General features: G+C 36.7%; 1 protein-coding gene across 2 annotated transcripts; it reads left to right on the top strand.

The window, feature by feature from the left end:
• Window positions 1-997: 997 nt before the first annotated feature.
• On the top strand, window positions 998-18,226 carry LOC141653690 (putative serine/threonine-protein kinase PBL19). Of its 2 annotated transcripts, XM_074461530.1 has the most exons (6): window positions 998-1,674; window positions 2,312-2,572; window positions 3,015-3,137; window positions 16,004-16,264; window positions 16,655-16,777; window positions 17,414-18,226. In XM_074461530.1, the coding sequence occupies exons 1-6, from the start codon at window positions 1,333-1,335 to the stop codon at window positions 17,780-17,782; spliced, it is 1,479 nt and encodes a 492-aa protein (XP_074317631.1). In that variant the 5' UTR covers window positions 998-1,332; the 3' UTR covers window positions 17,783-18,226. The 2 variants fall into 2 exon arrangements, with proteins under 2 accessions (XP_074317631.1, XP_074317632.1); XM_074461531.1 differs by lacking the exons at window positions 998-1,674; window positions 2,312-2,572; window positions 3,015-3,137 and adding an exon at window positions 7,896-8,654.
• The last annotated feature ends 235 nt before the right edge of the window (window positions 18,227-18,461 follow it).

Genomic DNA, 18,461 nt, shown 5'->3' on the forward strand with positions numbered 1-18,461 from the left:
TTGATTCGATTCGAGATCCTATAAGTTCGATTCAGATCCTATATCTCACTTAATTTAAGTTCACTTCAGATCCTATAAGTTGATTCGATTCGATTCGAGATCTTATAAGTTGATTCAGATCCTATAAGTTGATTCGAGATCTTATAAGTTGATTCGATTCGAGATCCTATAAGTTCGATTCGATTGATTGAGATCAGATCGGTTTATCGAAAAAAGAACATGTTCTTAATGATGTTAAACCAGAGCGCAGGTATATTCAAGAATAGATTTGAAAATAGTTTCAAAACACCATAAGTTGTTTAACCCTTTGACCAACTTCGAACATTAAATCCAAGATTGGCTTTTGGAGAATAAACCGCTTCTAATTATCTTCTTCACAACCCTAGCTCACAAAAATGTCTTATAAGAAAGTTTATATTGTACCAATCAATAATTTACGTTTGCTTTAATGAAACAAATGTAGACCATTGACTGTAATAAGAGGATTATACATCTGAGGTACTACCTCAAATTCAATAGTTTCAGAGCATTATAATAAAGTTTTTGAGTTTTGTTTTAAAGTTTCTGAGTTTCGATATGAAGTTTCTGAGCTTATTCATTTAAACATTAACTTCTAAAAAATTACAATAAAACTCAAGAATATTACATATAAGTTTAGTTAAATTTGAGTTTTGACGAAAAAATATTAAAATCTAACTTATAAACATTATTATGCTCAAAAAAATACACATATGCTCAAAAATAAATAAAGTTTTAGGTAATAAGCTCAAAAAAATACATATATGCTCAAAAAAACAAAAAAGTTGGATGTAGTACATCCGATGTATGTTCCTTTTTCTCTACCGAGGAGTATCAGATTTCTTATTGCTTACACGACTTTTTTTTTTTTTTTTTGTGCTTGTGTAGTTTCATTTCTTCACTCGTGTGAAACTTCAGCAACTTCCAAACATGTTTCCTAGCCGATTGTTTAATTTAATAGTTTTATAAATTCTTTCACCAACAAATTTAGGACCAACATCACTGACACAAGTGAAAGCAAACACGTTTCTAACGATGTCGTGACAAAACATAAACATAAAAACCCTCCCTCTTTGTTTTGCAAATTTCTCTGTTTCCTATTGCTTAATTTCTGGGTTTTTGCTCTAGTTTTTTCTACATTTACTCTCATTTTTCAACCAAATTCACCAAAAAAAAATCATGTTTTGCATCTGGGTTGTTACCATTTCTATCAAATTCAAAATGTTTGTTAATTTAAAGACAAGGTAATTCATGATATTCATCTAATCTAAAGTTGTATAAAAGGTGAGTTTTTAAAGAACTTTTCTAGCAAATATGGGGTGTTTTTCTTTATTTAAGAAGGAGAAAAAAGCAAATGCAGCTCATGAATTAAAGAAGCAAGCTACAGAAAATGTTGCTAATAACAGGGTATCAAAATCTGCAAATTCTGCATCATCATCATCAAAAACTATACCAGAATTGTACAGAGAAAAACAACATAATTTAAGGGTTTTTACTTATTCTGAGCTTAGAGAAGCTACAAGTGGTTTTAACAAGTTGTTGAAGATTGGTGAGGGTGGTTTTGGAAGTGTTTATAAAGGCACAATTCAGCCTTTAAATGGCTTGGGTAGTCCTATTGTTGTTGCCATTAAGAAACTTAACAAGCATGGATTGCAGGTAATGGCCTCGGTTTTCGCTTATTAGCGACTCTCTCTGTCTCAATCATTTGTTTACGTTTTTTATTCTTTGTTGGAGGTATTTAATTAACGGTAAACAAATGATTTGGACGGCGGGGTGTTATAAATGTAGTTTTAGTTTATTTATTTTTAAGAGTATTTGTAGTAGGTGAAGAGAGTGAGGGAATTTCAATCTCAAGCACCTATTGGGGCCCTTTAAGGCACATATCAAAGATTTGTACTTGGCATTCGGATTTAATGGTGCCGTTGTTTCATTTCTTGTGACTGAAATCATGAGTCTGAATTTAGAATCCATGAATGAAATTGAAGGTCTTACTCGTAATTGAGGAATTTTATTGCCAGGACTGAGATGTACTGATTGAATTTCATTAAAAAAAACTTGTTTCATGGCGCTTTTTCTTTCTGTTTAGTTGCTTGTTCGATACAAAAAATTACTGGTGGAAATTGAAGGTCTTACTCGTAATTGAGGAATTTTATGTCTCATAACTTTCTACCAATTCTTTTATCATGTTCATTTCCACCGATGCCAATTGCCAAAGACGTATGGCTCTGTGGATTTGGATTATGATATGAGTAAAGTAAAATGACTTACTAAACTGGTTTCCTTTAAATTGTAGGGTCACAAGGAATTTCTTGCAGAAGTACAGTTTCTTGGTGTTGTTGATAATCCAAGGCTGGTAAAGCTTTTGGGATATTGTGCCATAAATGGAGAAAGAGGGATCCAGAGACTATTGGTCTATGAGTACATGCCTAATAAAAGCCTAGAAGATCATTTATTCGCCAATGGGTCGCATCCTCTACCTTGGATACAAAGGTTAAAGATAATGTTGGAGGCAGCTGAAGGATTGGCATATCTACATCAAGGAATGGAAGTGCAGGTTTGATCTCTTCTCCATTATTGCGGCGAGACCATGTGTTTCAAGCAACGATTTTTATTTTGTTTTATTTTTATGTGTGCCTGGAATCTATGAATATCAGCTGAGTGTTCAGTTCTTGCTGATGAGAACTTCTCAAAGTGTCGTGTGCTAACACGACTTTCAAAAAGAGATGGTGCTTGATTCTCATGTTAGTGTTATAGATTTGTTTAGCGAGCCAGGAATCATCAAAGCATCAACTAGCATAATACAGAATTGTTTCTAATGCCACTTATTGATGATAGCTGGTTTTCGTTCTTCGAGATATCATCGTAATGATTCTGAAATTTTCAACCAAATATCATGGCTTAAGTCTTATTACCAGCCCTCCTATATTTCGGAGCATTAAGCACAGTTACAGAATCTTTGTCGCTGCATTTTCAACTCTTCTTGTGTTTCTAATCAGGTGATCTTTCGAGATTTCAAATCCTCAAATGTGTTGTTAGATGAGAACATGCAAGCAAAATTATCGGATTTTGGAATGGCCAGGGAAGGGCCTCGTGGAGAACATACACATGTATCAACTACGGTGAGTCGTGTTATTGACTTGCCTAAATTCTTAGCAGCATTTTGGTCCCTTCTTAATTGGCTAACAGTAATACTTCCATTTTGCTCCAAATAATCATCTTTTGCGGATTTTCTTGATCTCCATTTCCAATGGAGCCGGAGACTCGTTACTCGCTACTCTTTGGTTTCGGAGTATGCTAGAATAAAGCATAAAGACTTGCTGAACTGTGTAGAGTCCACTGATGAGACTTGGACGCAAATTTGAATATGGGTCATGCTGAAACACTCTTTTGATTTACATGTGATTTAACTAGCAGAGTAGCAGGTAACTAGCTGGTAAAGTCATTGAGACGTAGTACTCATACGAGGTCTGTCATTGTTATAAATGCCCTTATGTCTCCTCTTACACCAAAAAATGTGGTGGTTCTGGTTATGACTACCTCTTCTCCTGGCAAAACCAGATAGTGTTAAGCGCAAATGAACTTCTTACCCGTATATCCTCGTAAGATGTTATTGATTCTACTAAAAGCATGCTTAAAACTTCTTTTGAAATGAAAGACATGGGTGAGGTTGATGTCATTCTTGGTTTAAGAGTTTTAAAGACTAGTAAAAGTTATTATCTTAGTCAAGCTCACTATGTTGAGAAAATTTTAAAGTAGTTTGGTTATATTGATATTGAGTCTGCTAGAACACCTTTTGATGCTAGTGTGCACTTAAAAAATAATCTATCTGAAAGTGTGGATCAAGCTGGTTATGCTAAGATTCTTGGTAGTGTTATGTATCTTATGTGTTCTTCTCGTCCTGATATTGCATATTATGTTGGGAGATTGAGTAGATATACTCATAATTCCGGTCATGATCATTGGAGTGCATTAGTTCGTTTGCTTAGATATCTTTAAAGGTACAGCTGATTTTGGGTTTTCTTATTGTGGTTATCCTCCAGTTTTCGAGGAGGGATATTGTGATGCTAACTGGATCTCGGAGAGTAAGGATATACAATCTACCAGTGGTTATGTTTTCACTTTAGCAAGAGCAGCTGGTATCTTGGAGATCATCCAAGCAAACGTGTATTGCGAGATCTACAATGGAATCGGAATTTATAGCTCTCGAATTGGCTGGTCGAGAAGCAGAATGGTTGAGAAGTTTGGTAGCGGACATTCCTCTTTGGCCAAAGCCCGTGCCATCCGTGCCGCTACATTGTGACTCATAATCGCCATTCATGTAGCCAAGAATAAGGCTTATAATGGCAAGAGTAGGCATATACGCCTAAGGCATAATATTGTTTGTAACTTGATCAAGTTTGGTGTTATTTCTTTAGATTATGTGAGGTCGGAAAGTAATATTGTCGATTCATTGACAAAGGCCTTAAACAGGAAACTAGTTTCGAACCGCTAAAAGATGGGATTGTACCCACCTACGTAGTGCTTTTACGATGGATACCCAACTGGATTATCGATTCAATGAGGTCAAACGAAATCGCCGGGCATTGCTTGTATTTTATTTATTTTGATGAATAAAGGAGGTTATTCGATTTATCCCTTTTAGCATGTTTATTTATTGCGGGTTAAGTTGGACATGTGGTAGTCCTTAATGAGTTCCATACCTCAAAGGTTTGAGTGGTGTGCGCTAAAGATACAAACTTGATGGCCTCACCTACGTGATTGTGGAGTGTTGGCCGCCTCCTATGAGAATAGATGTGGGCTATTCTCTAATGCAATCATGAGACAGGGTTTTTCATGGGGCCATATGTTACTCAAGGGAGCTGTTCTCATTTCTTGCTATTTTTCAGGTTCAAGACTACGTTCACCTGATTATAGTCATTTTCTCATATTCCTTTTCTTATTTCTTAAGTTTGGACCAAGTGGGGGATTGTTGGAGTTGGAAGTTGCTCCAATACTTAAGTGTGATAATATTTGTCCCACATTGGAAGAATAGTGGGGGAATATTGCCTTTATATATGAAGATGGGTTAACAAGTGTTAACTAGACTATAGAGGATAGACTATAGTCTCCCCGCGCACGCGCCGCCGTCCGGCTCGTGTTCGTGACACGTGCGCGGTGAGGTGGGGCTCCTTTTTGCTACTGGTCTGAAAGCTGTTGTGATTTTATTACACAATCAATTCAGCATTCATTGTCCGATTTGATGGCCGTTAATCTCAGAATCAATACCATTAATTTTTCGACTGTTGGAGGAACCTTTCTTCTGCTATATAAACCTCACTAATCCACAGTCTTCATACACAGAAAAACATATAACTTCTTCTTCTCTTTTCCGTCTGTTGGGTTTGTGCCTTGATTCTGTTAACCGCCGCTTCGAATAACTATGCGGGGGTCTCGCTGACCGGTCAGCGAGTCTGGGTCCAGGGGCGAAGCGCCCTGGTTTAGGGGTTCGGGGACGCAACGTGGTCCCTGATGGGGTTTCCGGGGCAACGCCCCCGAAACTTAAACGGTATCCGTATCTGTTATTGGGCTAGGTCTGTCTTGGGCCTTTATTAGGTCATTCTGTATTAGGTTTAGAGAGTATTATATAAACTCTCTAATCCTCTACCTAATAGTTATGCTTATCATACCGTCTGAATCTGTAATCTGAAAAACTCCTCACATATCAATAAAACTCTCTCCCTTCTGCCCTGTGGACGTAGTGAACCACGTAAATCTAACACACCTGTGTGGAGGTCTAACTGATTTAGGGTAGTGTCTTACACGGCGTCTCGATTAAGGGTATTTCTGATCAACTAAGTTCATATTTCTTTCAATTTGGGTACTAGGCTAACAGTATTGGTCTTTTAAAACCTCGATTTTTTGCCACTCATTCCATTGTTTTCTATTTATCATTAACGAAAAGCTAGTATCATGTTAAGATCGCGAAGTTTATATCAAAAACGAATAAAAATTCTACCACTTCTAAATGGTTAAAATAACCATGTCACGATGATCCAACATGATGTGTTCCCAACGATTTGACTCACATGATTACGTACTATTGTACTAATAAGTATTCGAATTGTTGAGCCGGACTAAACCGGCTTGAAGTATTCAAATGATGGCAACGAATGCAAGTAAACTAGTACTCGAAATAGGTATATAGGTGTAATGTGGTTGTCAATGTGAATACTAAAGAAGGCCAAAATGAACGGTTTCGAGTAAGATCGAGTAAGATTGTAAAAATGGTGTTCACACTTTTCTTAACAAACAAACGCACGCTTTTCTATATGTGTAAGAGTCTTGGTTGTTTATCACATCCATATTTGGCTTCAAACTTCACTCATATACTCATATGGCTGACTAACTAAGCATTCATCCTAAATCGCATGTACACCTCATTACTCACGAATACATGATACAATTGGCTAAACACAATTTCTTGTTTTAGATGGTCTTAAGTTAAAACGTACTCACAATCATTTTAAATAATAATGTTGAAATGTAAAAGAAATTGTGAGAGGTTTTAACTTAAGACCGTCTTAACTAAGACGCGTTGTTGCCTAAGAAGTAATGACTATCAAACTGTCCTGAGTCGTAACTTGTGCACTTACACTGAAAATTGGTTATAATTCTTCACGAGTTCATTGCCCAAAGGAGCAGGACAGGTCACATGAGACCATGACGACCCTTGTAATTGATGTTTCCATTTCACATAATTAACATTCCAAATACACTACTATGAGGATTGAGGTATGTCAATCCAGTGCCTTTATTTTCCAACAAAACAATCACAATTCACATGGTTAGCTTATGGTCTATAAAACTACTTTTTAATAAGCTAACAATAACCATGTATAAATTTAAAACGTAAATTTGTAAGGATTTAGATGTTAAAAATAATAATTTTTAACCCCGTGAGTCACCGGTCACGGCTGGACTAAAATTGGAGTCCTTAGCATCGGGATGCCATGGTGATAGGTGGTGAACAAGGTCTCAGCCAAGCAAGCAAGCAAGCCGTCGCGCTGTCGCGCATCGCCGACCATGCCAATGTGAGCTCGAATGACCCTTTGATGTTGCCTTATGGCAACCAAACCATTGCGACCCCAGGTTAGGCGAAGCTACTTGTTTAAGATATTTACAAATGGCAGATTGATTGAAAGTCATATAGAGTCATCTTATATAAGGTTAAAAATTGTTATTTTGATATCTTTGTTGTATAATCATTTGCATTAAAAGCTATCGATTTTAAGTTAAAATTTATTTTAAAATAAAGTTTTGGATATTAACACAATCGCAATTGTCTCATATTTAGGGAAATATCCTGTGTGCTAAATATTCATGATGTAAAGCAAGGCCGCCGGTATATTCAAGAATAGATTTGAAAATAGTTTCAAAACACCATAAATTGTTAACCCTTTGACCAACTTCGAACATAATCTAAGATTGGCTTTTGGAGAACCGCTTCTAATTACTCCCTCCGTCTCGGTGAATTGTTATCTATTTCCATTTTGAGGTGTATCATTCATTTGTTATCTATTTCCTTTTTGGGTAAGTAATGAGCAAGTGGCTAGTGTAAGCAAGTGGACAATAATTCTTTTATTTTATTGACTTGTTTCACATGCATTGGTCTTCGTGTAAAAAGCAATAGATAACAATTCACTGAAACGGAGGGAGTAATTATCTTCCTCAAAATCCTAGCTCAAATGAATAAAAAATGTTCAATATTGTCCTATAAAAAAGTTTATACTCTCTTTGTAAAGCAAAGGTAAATTATTGACTACAAGTATGCAACGGAGGGAGTATCAGATTTCTTATTGCTTACACGTTTTTTTTTTTGGCTTTTGTAGCTTCATTTCTTCACCCGTGTGAAACTTCAGCAACTTCCAAACATATTTTCTAGCCGATTGTTTAATTTAATAGTTCTATAAATTCTTTCACCATCAAATTTAGGACCAACATCACTGACACAAGTGAAAGCAAACACGTTTCTAACGATCTCGTGACAAAACATAAACATAAAAACCCTCCCTCTTTGTTTTGCAAATTTCTCTGTTTCCTATTGCTTAATTTCTGGGTTTTTGCTCTAGTTTTTTCTACATTTACTCTCATTTTTCAACCAAATTCACCAAAAAAAAATCATGTTTTGCATCTGGGTTGTTACCATTTCTATCAAATTCAAAATGTTTGTTAATTTAAAGACAAGGTAATTCATGATATTCATCTAATCTAAAGTTGTATAAAAGGTGAGTTTTCAAAGAACTTTTCTAGCAAATATGGGGTGTTTTTCTTTATTTAAGAAGGAGAAAAAAGCAAATGCAGCTCATGAATTAAAGAAGCAAGCTACAGAAAATGTTGCTAATAAACGGGTATCAAAATCTGCAAATTCTGCATCATCATCATCAAAAACTATACCAGAATTGTACAGAGAAAAACAACATAATTTAAGGGTTTTTACTTATTCTGAGCTTAGAGAAGCTACAAGTGGTTTTAACAAGTTGTTGAAGATTGGTGAGGGTGGTTTTGGGAGTGTTTATAAAGGCACAATTCAGCCTTTAAATGGCTTGGGTAGTTCTATTGTTGTTGCCATTAAGAAACTTAACAAGCATGGATTGCAGGTAATGGCCTCGGCTTTCGCTTAGCAACTCCCTCTGTCCCAATCATTTGTTTACGTTTTTTATTCTTTGTTAGAGGTATTTAATTAACGGTAAACAAATGATTTGGACGGCGGGGCTGTTATAAATGTTGTTTTAGTTTATTTAGTTTTAAGAGTACTTGTAGTAGGTGAAGAGAGTGAGGGAATTTCAATCTCAAGCACCTATTGGGGCCCTTTAAGGCACATATGAAAGATTTGTACTTGGCATTCGGATTTAATGGTGCCGTTGTTTCATTTCTTGTGACTGAAATCATCAGTCTGAATTTAGAATCCATGAATGAAATTGAAGGTCTTACTCGTAATTGAGGAATTTTATTGCCAGAATTGAGATGTACTGATTGAATTTCACTAAAAAAAACTTATTTCATGGCACTTTTTCTTTCTGTTTAGTTGCTTGTTGGATACTTCCTCCCATCCAGACCAAAGGTTACAGTTGTTTTATCACACTTGCCGAGACACGTTTTATAACGTGCATATCTTTAGTTACACATTATTAAAAATTATAAAAATTTGATATTGTTATAGCATTCATGACGATAAATCAAACAAGATCTCACATGACTATATTTTGTCTTATAGATTAAGAATAATATCAAAGATTCCATACGACCATGACTAGTGCCAAAAAGCAACTGGAACCTTTGGTCTGGATGGGAGGAAGTATAAAAAATGACTGGTGGAAATTATAAGACTTGGGTGTTTATGAAGAATTGTATATTAACATAGTGAAAGGTAGAGGGTATTTATAGTTTACATATGTTAGCAACTAAGGTAAGAAAATAATTTACAAAATATAGAATTCCTATAATTACAATATTCACATAATCAATTAGGATATTTCCTAATTGCTAGAGATATGATTAATACGCCCCCGCAAGATAGACGTCCGATGAGTAAGACCAATCTTGGATCGAAGTTCAAGGTGCTGGTGCTTGTGGAGAGGTTTGGTGAGTATGTCAGCCAACTGATCTTTGCTTGCGACGTGCTGGATGCGAACTTGACCATGAAGCAGTTGCTGTTTGACGAAGTGAAATGATAGAGCCATGTGCTTCATTCGAGAGTGAAAGACCGGGTTTTTGACATAGAGTGTAGCTGAGACATTGTCACAAAAGATGGCGGGAGGTGTGGGAACTGAGATGTTGAGCTCGGTGAGAAGGTTGCGCAGCCAGAGAAGCTCGGTTGTGACAGATGCGATGGCACGAAATTCAGCTTTAGTGGTGGAGAGAGCAAGACCGCATTGTTTCTTGGAAGACCATGAGACGGGGTTGCGGCCTAGATAGAGAATATAGCCGGTGGTGGAAACATAAGTGTCTTTGTCACCTGCATGATCGGCATCACAAAATGCATGAAGACGGGATGGTGAGTCTCGATACAATTGGAGGCCAACGGTTTGAGTCCCTTGAAAGTAGCGAAGGAGACGCTTTAGCGCAGTCCAATGAGTGGTGGTGCGGTGATGTAGAAATTGGGCAAGACGATCAATAGCAAAGACAATGTCAGGCCTAGTTAGGGATATGTACTGTAGGCTACCAACAATAGCACGATAGTCAGAGTGGTCATGAATGGGTAAGTGGTCTTCACGAACCAAGGTCGGAGATGTAGCCATGGGTGTCGTATTAGGCTTAGCTTCAATCATTTTGTACTTGGTTAGAAGATCATGAACATACTTGGATTGGTTTAGGTGAATCCCGAGAGAGTTATGGGCAACTTCGATGCCTAGAAAATAGGACAACGGGCCAAGGTCTTTAAGCGAAAAACGTTAGAGACAGCTTGTCAATGAAGTAGTGTAGCTGGGTAGGGTGTGGTCCAGTGACGATAATGTCGTCAACGTAGATAAGCATGTAAATGAAAGTGGTTTGTGTATGTAGAATAAATAAGGATGAGTCAGAAATAGATTGTTTAAAACCATAGTTTAGGAGATAAGAGGTTAATTCAGTGTACCAGGCTCGAGGAGCCTATTTGAGGCCATAAATGGCTTTGTTTAATTTACAAACATGATCAGTTTTTGCTTGATTAACGAAGCCAGAAGGTTGAATCATAAATACGTCGTCAGTTAACTTGCCTTGGAGGAACGCATTATTGACATCTAATTGCCTTAGCGACTACGAATTTGTGACAGCTAAGGATAAAATTAAACGAACGGTTGTGGGTTTAATAACGGGACTAAATGTTTCGTTAAAATCAATACTGGGTCTTTGATAGAATTCCTTAGCGACAAGACGAGCCTTGTGTTGTTTAAGGGTGCCATCGGGGTTAAATTTGTTCCTGTAAACCCACTTACATCCTATGACATTTTGAGAGGAAGTGCGGGGAACAAGGGTCCAGGTGTGGTTTCGTTCAAGAGAATCAAATTCTTCTTGCATGGCATTTCGCCATTGAGGAAGAATAAGAGCTTGCTTGACGGTATTGGGTAGAATATCATTGTTTGAGGAGGCTTGAGCGAGGTTGTTAGTGTAGTTAGGATTAGGTTTCCTAATGCCATTGTCAAGTCTTGTAACAATGGTCTTAGGAGGTGGTGGGACAACTTGTTTGCGAGCTTTAGGAGCGGGTTTCGTGGGTGCAGCGGAAGAGAGAGGAGCAGCAGGAGTGGGAGTAATAGAGGAAGAGGAGTTGTGTTGATTGGGCTCATTATTTGGAGCCGTGGAGGGTGTTTTAGACGAAGGGTGAGGTCGACGAGAATAGACAATGTGGATGGGATGGCGTGGTGTAGGCCTGGTGGGCGTAGTGGATGATGGGACCGAGGTAGGAGGCACGGCGGTGTCCGGCTGAGGAATGAGCGGTATATGGAGAGTGCACCAGTCATCGAGGATAGGTGAAGGAGTAGGTGTCGAGATGGTGTCACGAAAGGGGTATTTATCTTCAATAAATTTCACATGTCGAGAAGTATAAATGCGATGGATTTTTGGGTCTAAGCAGTGATAGACACTTTGTGTGGTAGAGTAGCCAACAAAAATACATGCGATGGAGCGCTCTTCTAATTTATGTTTTGTATACGGTCTTAACCACGGATAACATAAGCATCCAAAATTGCGAAGTTTATGATATTCGGGTTGAATTTTATGCAATTTAAAATAAGGGGACTCACCATTTAAATTTTTAGTAGGGAGTCGATTTATAAGGTATGTGGCGGTAGTAAAGGCAAAGGGCCAATAAGTCGTGGGAAGGCCGACGTGGTTGAGTAATGCGAGGCCGGTCTCGACAATATGTCTATGTCGTCTTTCAGCATAACCATTGTGTTCCGGTGTGTGTGGTGGACTTGTACTATGCGAGATGCCATCATCTAGTAAAGATTGATTTAATTTAATGTATTCGCCACCATTATCAGAAAAGAAGCGACGAATGGGTCGATTAAAATATTTCTCAACTAAAGCTTTAAATTGTGTAAATATTTGAGTGGTTTCGGATTTTCGTTTTAAAGGATATAGCCAAACGTATTTAGTGAAATGGTCTACAAATATTACGTAGTATTTGTAGTGGTCACGAGATAAGACTGGACTAGTCCAGAGGTCCGAAAAAAGTAGGTCGAGGGGTGCGTTGGATGTTAACGATGAAATAGAAAATGGTAGCTTTTTGCTTTTAGAGATACAACAAGCATGACAATTGTCGAAATCCTTAATGCATAAAGATGAATTTTCATTAATAAGTTTGAGTACATCATACGTAAGATGCCCTAACTTATGGTGCCACGAAATCGGCGTGGTTCCTCTATTTTGGACGGCGGCATGGTTAACGACTGGCGGTGGACACCACTCATACACCCCCTGGTTGGCTTGGCCCTGGAGAAGGGTCTTCTGGGTTTGGAAGTCCTTCACAAAAAACAATTATGAGTGAACACTACATAAGCTTTGCTATCTTGGCACAATTGAGAAATCGAAATTATGTTGCGAGAAATTTTGGGAACGTGAAGGACATTATTAAATTTAAGAGTATGCATTATAAATGAACCTGTATTTGCGATGGGAAGAGCGGAGCCATCACCAATTATTAGGTCGTCAAAGCCGTCATAAGGAGAATGAAAAGCAAGGGTGTTCAAATCATGTGTGAGGTGGTGTGATGCTCCGCTGTCGAGCAAGAAATTGGGGTTGGGAGCGGGATTGCCATAGTTGGCGAGGTGAGCTTGCGGTGGTGGTGCATGATGCTGACAGTAGTTTGGTTCAGGGAAGACTATAGACGGAAACAACTTCCTGAACAAAGGGCAATTTGCGATGACATGGCCTGTTTCTCGACACCATTGGCATCGGCCTTTAAAGGGACGAGAAACAAGAGGGTTAATCGGTGGGTTTGGGTGAGTTGGTGGCTGATAGGTGAACGTGGGTTGTGGGTAATAGGTGGCGGGTTGCTGACGGGTGGTGGTACGGTGTTGGTTGGTGTGTCGATGAGCCGGGTTAGCAGATGGTGTAAAATGGTTTTGATTATTGGTGGTGTCATGTTTTGAGAGAATTTCACGGTTTAACAATTGTTCATGAAGGGCTTCGAAAGTAATTGGTGTATCGCGACCCCGAACAGTGTTAATGACAGATTTATAGGTTTAATAGTCGAGTCCTTTTAGGACTCTATCTATGATGTCTTCGGGATCAAGGATTTTGCCCATGAGGGCAAGTTGATCGACACAAACTTTTATCGAGTTCATGTAGTCGGTGATGGTTTGATCCGTGGTTTTGACAATGGATTCGAATCGGTTTTTGAGTTGCATTATATGTGCCCTCGAGGGGTTGGCATAGGTGTTGGCAAGGATGTCCCATGCCTCTTTAGCGGTTTTTGCCCGTACGATTAATGGTTGTAGGGCGGTAGAGAGAGTACCCATGAGGGCCCCGAGAGTGAGTCCGTCTTGTTTGAGCCATGTCAAATAAGACGGATTTGGTTGTTCGACATTAGCGTCGTTGGTGATGGTTTGAGCAGGTGGTGCTTCGGTTTCGGTGACAAAGCCGAGGAGGCTAAAACCAAAGAGGATATTGGTTAATTGAAACCGCCAGGCGGTATAGTTGAGAGCGTTTAGTTTGACGCAGTGAATCAAATTTAGCGAGGTTAGAGGTTTTGTGGTTTCATGAGGGTTTGGAACAATGATATCATTGTTGTTGGGGTTGCTTGCCATGTCGACGGTTGAGAGAAACGATGAAGACGAGGACTGCCGTTTGAAGGAGGGTCGTTTCGGTTTGAGTTTAGGGCGGATCGATGAGAGCCTTTTGATACCATATAAGACTTGGGTGTTTATGAAGAACTAGTGTAGATCCCGCGCAAATGCGCGGTAAATATAGACCTTTTAATTTTTAGTGCATTAGTTATAGATTTTGGATTTATATCAAAAAAATAATTATTATTAAAACAAATCAAAAGAATTGAATAATATTGTGTTTTCTATGAAAATATTTTAACTACATCAAATTATTTTTAAAAAAGTTCTTTTTTTGTCACGAAATTAATAATAGGAGTACAGTTGTTATGTATAGATTATTTTAAATGGAAAATTAGCTTAATAAATGAATATTTAATTTATTTCTATATATAGGTTTGAGCACTTTCGAGAGAAAACTTTATAGAAGTTGTATTCTCTTAGTATATAAGAGAATTTATATTTTTTAAATTTGCGCCTCATTAATATTTATAAGTTCACTCCATTGTATTTTGATATGAAACAAAAAATTGAAATGGAAAACTAATAAAAAAGTTTATTTAAGTTGTGAATTTATTTTAGTGAATGTTTTTTGTCACGAAGTTAATAGTAAGAATGTGTCAAATTATTCTCTACAGTAATAATTATTACATTACTGAAAAATTTAGCAACTTATACTTTATAGTTTAATATCAATTTTATTTTATTTTAATGAAAAAATCACAATTATGAATTTATTTAAAAAATGAGAGTTTATTTGTAAGAATATATTCATTGAAAAGATAATAATGTAATGAAAGAAAATTTTATTTATTACCTTATTTAGCTAGATGTTTTTTGGAGGGAAAACTAAGAGAATTTTTATTCTCTTAGTAGTAGGGGGATTGTATATTAACATAATGAAATGTACACGGTATTTATAGTTTACATATGTTAGCAACTAAGGTAAGAAAATAATTTACAAAATATAGAATTCCTATAATTACAATATTCACATAATCAATTAGGATATTTCATCCTAATTGCTAGAGATATGGTTAATAGAAATGATTTTCTGACAGGTCTTATGTCTATAAGGCCCTGTTTTTTGGATCAAATTATCTGAATGAATCAACTTAATGGAGTTTGAATCAATCGAATCAACTTAATGGAGTGAATCAACTGAATCAATGAATCAATCGATTCAATCTGAATCGAATCAATCAATCAAATAATAATAAAAAGATTATATTAATAATAATAATAATACTAATAATAAATATTATAATAAAAATAATACCAATAATAATAATAAATATTATTATAATATTATTCATTAATAATAATATAATCTAATAATAATAATCTAATAAGATATATAAAAAATAAAATAGTAATATAATAATAAAGATAGTAATAATAATATATTAGTAATATAAATGATAACATTATTAATAATAATATAATATATTAATAATAATAACTAATAAATAAATAATAATAATATAATAATAATAATATGTCTAATACTCCCTCCAATTCGTTATATTGTTCCCATTTGCTTTTGGCACGATACTTAAGAAATACTATTAAAAATGAATAAAGGACATTGGTGGGGTTGATGTTAGGAGAGAGAGATGAATTAATAGGAGTTAAATAATGAGTTGTGAGGCCAAAATAGTAAGAAAAGTAATAAAATAGGAGTAAAAAAGTTATGTGGGGTTTGATTATAGGAGAGAGAAATGAATAAAATAAGAGAAAAAAGTTACTAAAAAAGGAAAGGGGAACATTACCTGAATAATCCGTTTTGGGAAACAGGGAACATTATAGCGAATTGGAGGGAGTATAATAACTTATTAATATAATAATATTAAATATAATAATAATAATAATAATAAATATGTTACTTTTCTTACTATTTTGGCCCCACAACTCATTTTATTGCCAGGACTGAGATGTACTGATTGAATTTCATTAAAAAAAACTTGTTTCATGGCGCTTTTTCTTTCTGTTTAGTTGCTTGTTCGATACAAAAAATTACTGGTGGAAATTGAAGGTCTTACTCGTAATTGAGGAATTTTATGTCTCATAACTTTCTACCAATGCTTTTATCATGTTCATTTCCACCGGTGCCAATTGCCAAAGACGTATTACTCAGTGGTTTTGAATTATGATTTGAGTAAAGTAAAATGACTCACTAAACCGGCCGTTTCCTTTAATTGTAGGGTCACAAGGAATTTCTTGCAGAAGTACAGTTTCTTGGTGTTGTTGATAATCCAAGGCTGGTAAAGCTTTTGGGATATTGTGCCATAAATGGAGAAAGAGGGATCCAGAGACTATTGGTCTATGAGTACATGCCTAATAAAAGCCTAGAAGATCATTTATTCGCCAATGGGTCGCATCCTCTACCTTGGATACAAAGGTTAAAGATAATGTTGGAGGCAGCTGAAGGATTGGCATATCTACATCAAGGAATGGAAGTGCAGGTTGGTTCTCTTCTCTACTCTGCCTGGAATCTATGAATATCAGCAGAGTGTTCGGTTCTTGCTGATGAGAACTTCTCAAAGTGTCGTGTCCTAACATGACTTTCAAAGAGAGATGGTGCTTGATTCTCATGTTAGTGTCATAGGTTTGTTTAGTGAGCCAGGAATCGTCCAAGCATCAACTAGCATAAATACAGAATTGTTTCTAATGCCCACTTATAACTTATTGATTGCTGGTTTCGTTCTTCGAGATATCATCGTAATGATTCTGAAATTTTCAACCAAATATCATGGCTTAAGTCTTGTTTCCAGCCCTCCTATATTTCGGGCCATTAAGCACAGTTACAGAATCTTTGTCGCTGCATTTTCAACTGTTCTTGTGTTTCTTATCAGGTGATCTTTCGAGATTTCAAATCCTCAAATGTGTTGTTAGATGAGAACATGCAAGCAAAATTATCGGATTTTGGAATGGCCAGGGAAGGGCCTCGTGGAGAACATACACATGTATCAACTATGGTGAGTCGTGTTATTGACTTGCCTAAATTCTTAGCAGCATTTTGGTCACTTCTTAATTGGCTAATAGTAATACTTCCATTTTGCCCCCAATAATCATCTTTTGCGAATTTTCTTGATCTCCATTTCCAATGGAGCCGGAGACTCGTTACTCGCTATTCTTTGGTTTCGGAGTATATGCTAGAATAAAGCATAAAAACTTGCTGAACTGTGTAGAGTCCACTGATGAGACTTCGACGCAAATTTGAATATGGGTCATGCGGAAACAATCTCTTTTGATTTACATGTGATTTAACTAGCAGAGTAGCAGGTAACTAGCTGGTAAAGTCATTGAGACATAGTACTCATACGAGGTCTGTCACTGTTATAAATGCCCTTATGTCTCCTCTTACACCCAAAAATGTGGTGGCTCTGGTTATGACTACCTCTTCTCCTGGCAAAACCAGATAGTGTTAAGCGCAAATGAACTTCTTACCCGTATATCCTCGTATCAAGCCATTCTTTGGTATAGTATGCATTTACTCGTCTCAGTAGATTAGTTTTGACTTTCAGAGTTATCACCAAGCACAAACCTTTTACTGTCCATTTAAGGTTTCATTGTTAATGAAATGCTGTCTTGTTTTATTCTCGAACATTCAGCCCGTGGGCACGTATGGGTATGCCGCCCCAGAGTATATTAAAACGGGTCATCTCAGGAATAAGAGCGACATTTACAGTTTCGGAGTGGTACTATATGAGATCCTAACAGGCAGACGGACCATAGAAAGAAACCGGCCCACTTCTGAACAGAAGCTTTTGGATTGGGTTCAACGGTTCCCTGCTGATAGTAAGATGTTTTACATGATAATGGACTTCCGGTTGAGGAATCAGTATCCTCTACGCACAGCTCGTAAAATAGCCAAGTTAGCTGATACATGTCTAAGAAGTGAAGCTGAAGATCGACCTGATATGAATGAGATAATTGAAGTGTTAAAGGAGGCTATACTGGAATCAGAGAACTCCAAGTAGCCGATTAGAGGCAATAAAGGGGAAACTTGCAGCAACGAATATTACTCACTCTTTATCAAATATGAGTGTGTATAACAGTATAAGCGTAGGACTATGCTATCTTGTGAAAAATTCTCATGTTTTTGGTTTATATGTTAAGTGTTCAAGTGTCAAAAATTTGTGTGAATGCCGAGTGTTGGACATGGGTTGATGGGTACACGAATTGATAGATGTTTCAAAGTAACATACTACGTAAGTAGGAAGGTAGCGTCTAACGGAAGACAGAGGATGGTCTGTAAGGGTGTCTGAAGCATATAAATATATGTTTCTTATTCAGAAGAGAATAAAGATCTGGTATTCTGAGAGTGAGCTTAGATTAAGGTTTAGGAAATATTTTTTCGGTGTTTTTCGCCAAGAATCTGTAATGAGTAAATAACAATCATAATGAATTTCCTGCTATTTGTATGTTCATGGTTTATCACCAAAATCTACCTAGTATAAAAGCTAGGTTTTTTCTTGCTTTCTTATTGGTCCCTGTTTTTTAGGGGTTGAAAAAACATTTATTTAAGTAGGGCCCTCATGTAAAACTACATATTTAATTACCCTCACCTTATGCAATTAATCTCTCCCCTCCTTTTACTAATTCCTAATTATGTGGGTTGCACAGGAAGATTAATAAAAGATCTAGCTAAAATAGATT

The sequence above is a fragment of the Silene latifolia genome, chromosome 4 (assembly GCF_048544455.1).
Source record: "Silene latifolia isolate original U9 population chromosome 4, ASM4854445v1, whole genome shotgun sequence".
NCBI classification, from domain to species: Eukaryota; Viridiplantae; Streptophyta; class Magnoliopsida; order Caryophyllales; family Caryophyllaceae; genus Silene; species Silene latifolia.

Excerpts from the sequence above, each read along its gene's own strand:
- LOC141653690 (XM_074461530.1), top strand. The coding sequence starts at position 1,333 with ATGGGGTGTTTTTCTTTATTTAAGAAGGAGAAAAAAGCAAATGCAGCT. Across the intron at positions 2,573-3,014 it reads ATCAAGGAATGGAAGTGCAG|GTGATCTTTCGAGATTTCAA; the intron begins GTTTGATCTCTT and ends GTTTCTAATCAG. Across the intron at positions 16,265-16,654 it reads ATCAAGGAATGGAAGTGCAG|GTGATCTTTCGAGATTTCAA; the intron begins GTTGGTTCTCTT and ends GTTTCTTATCAG.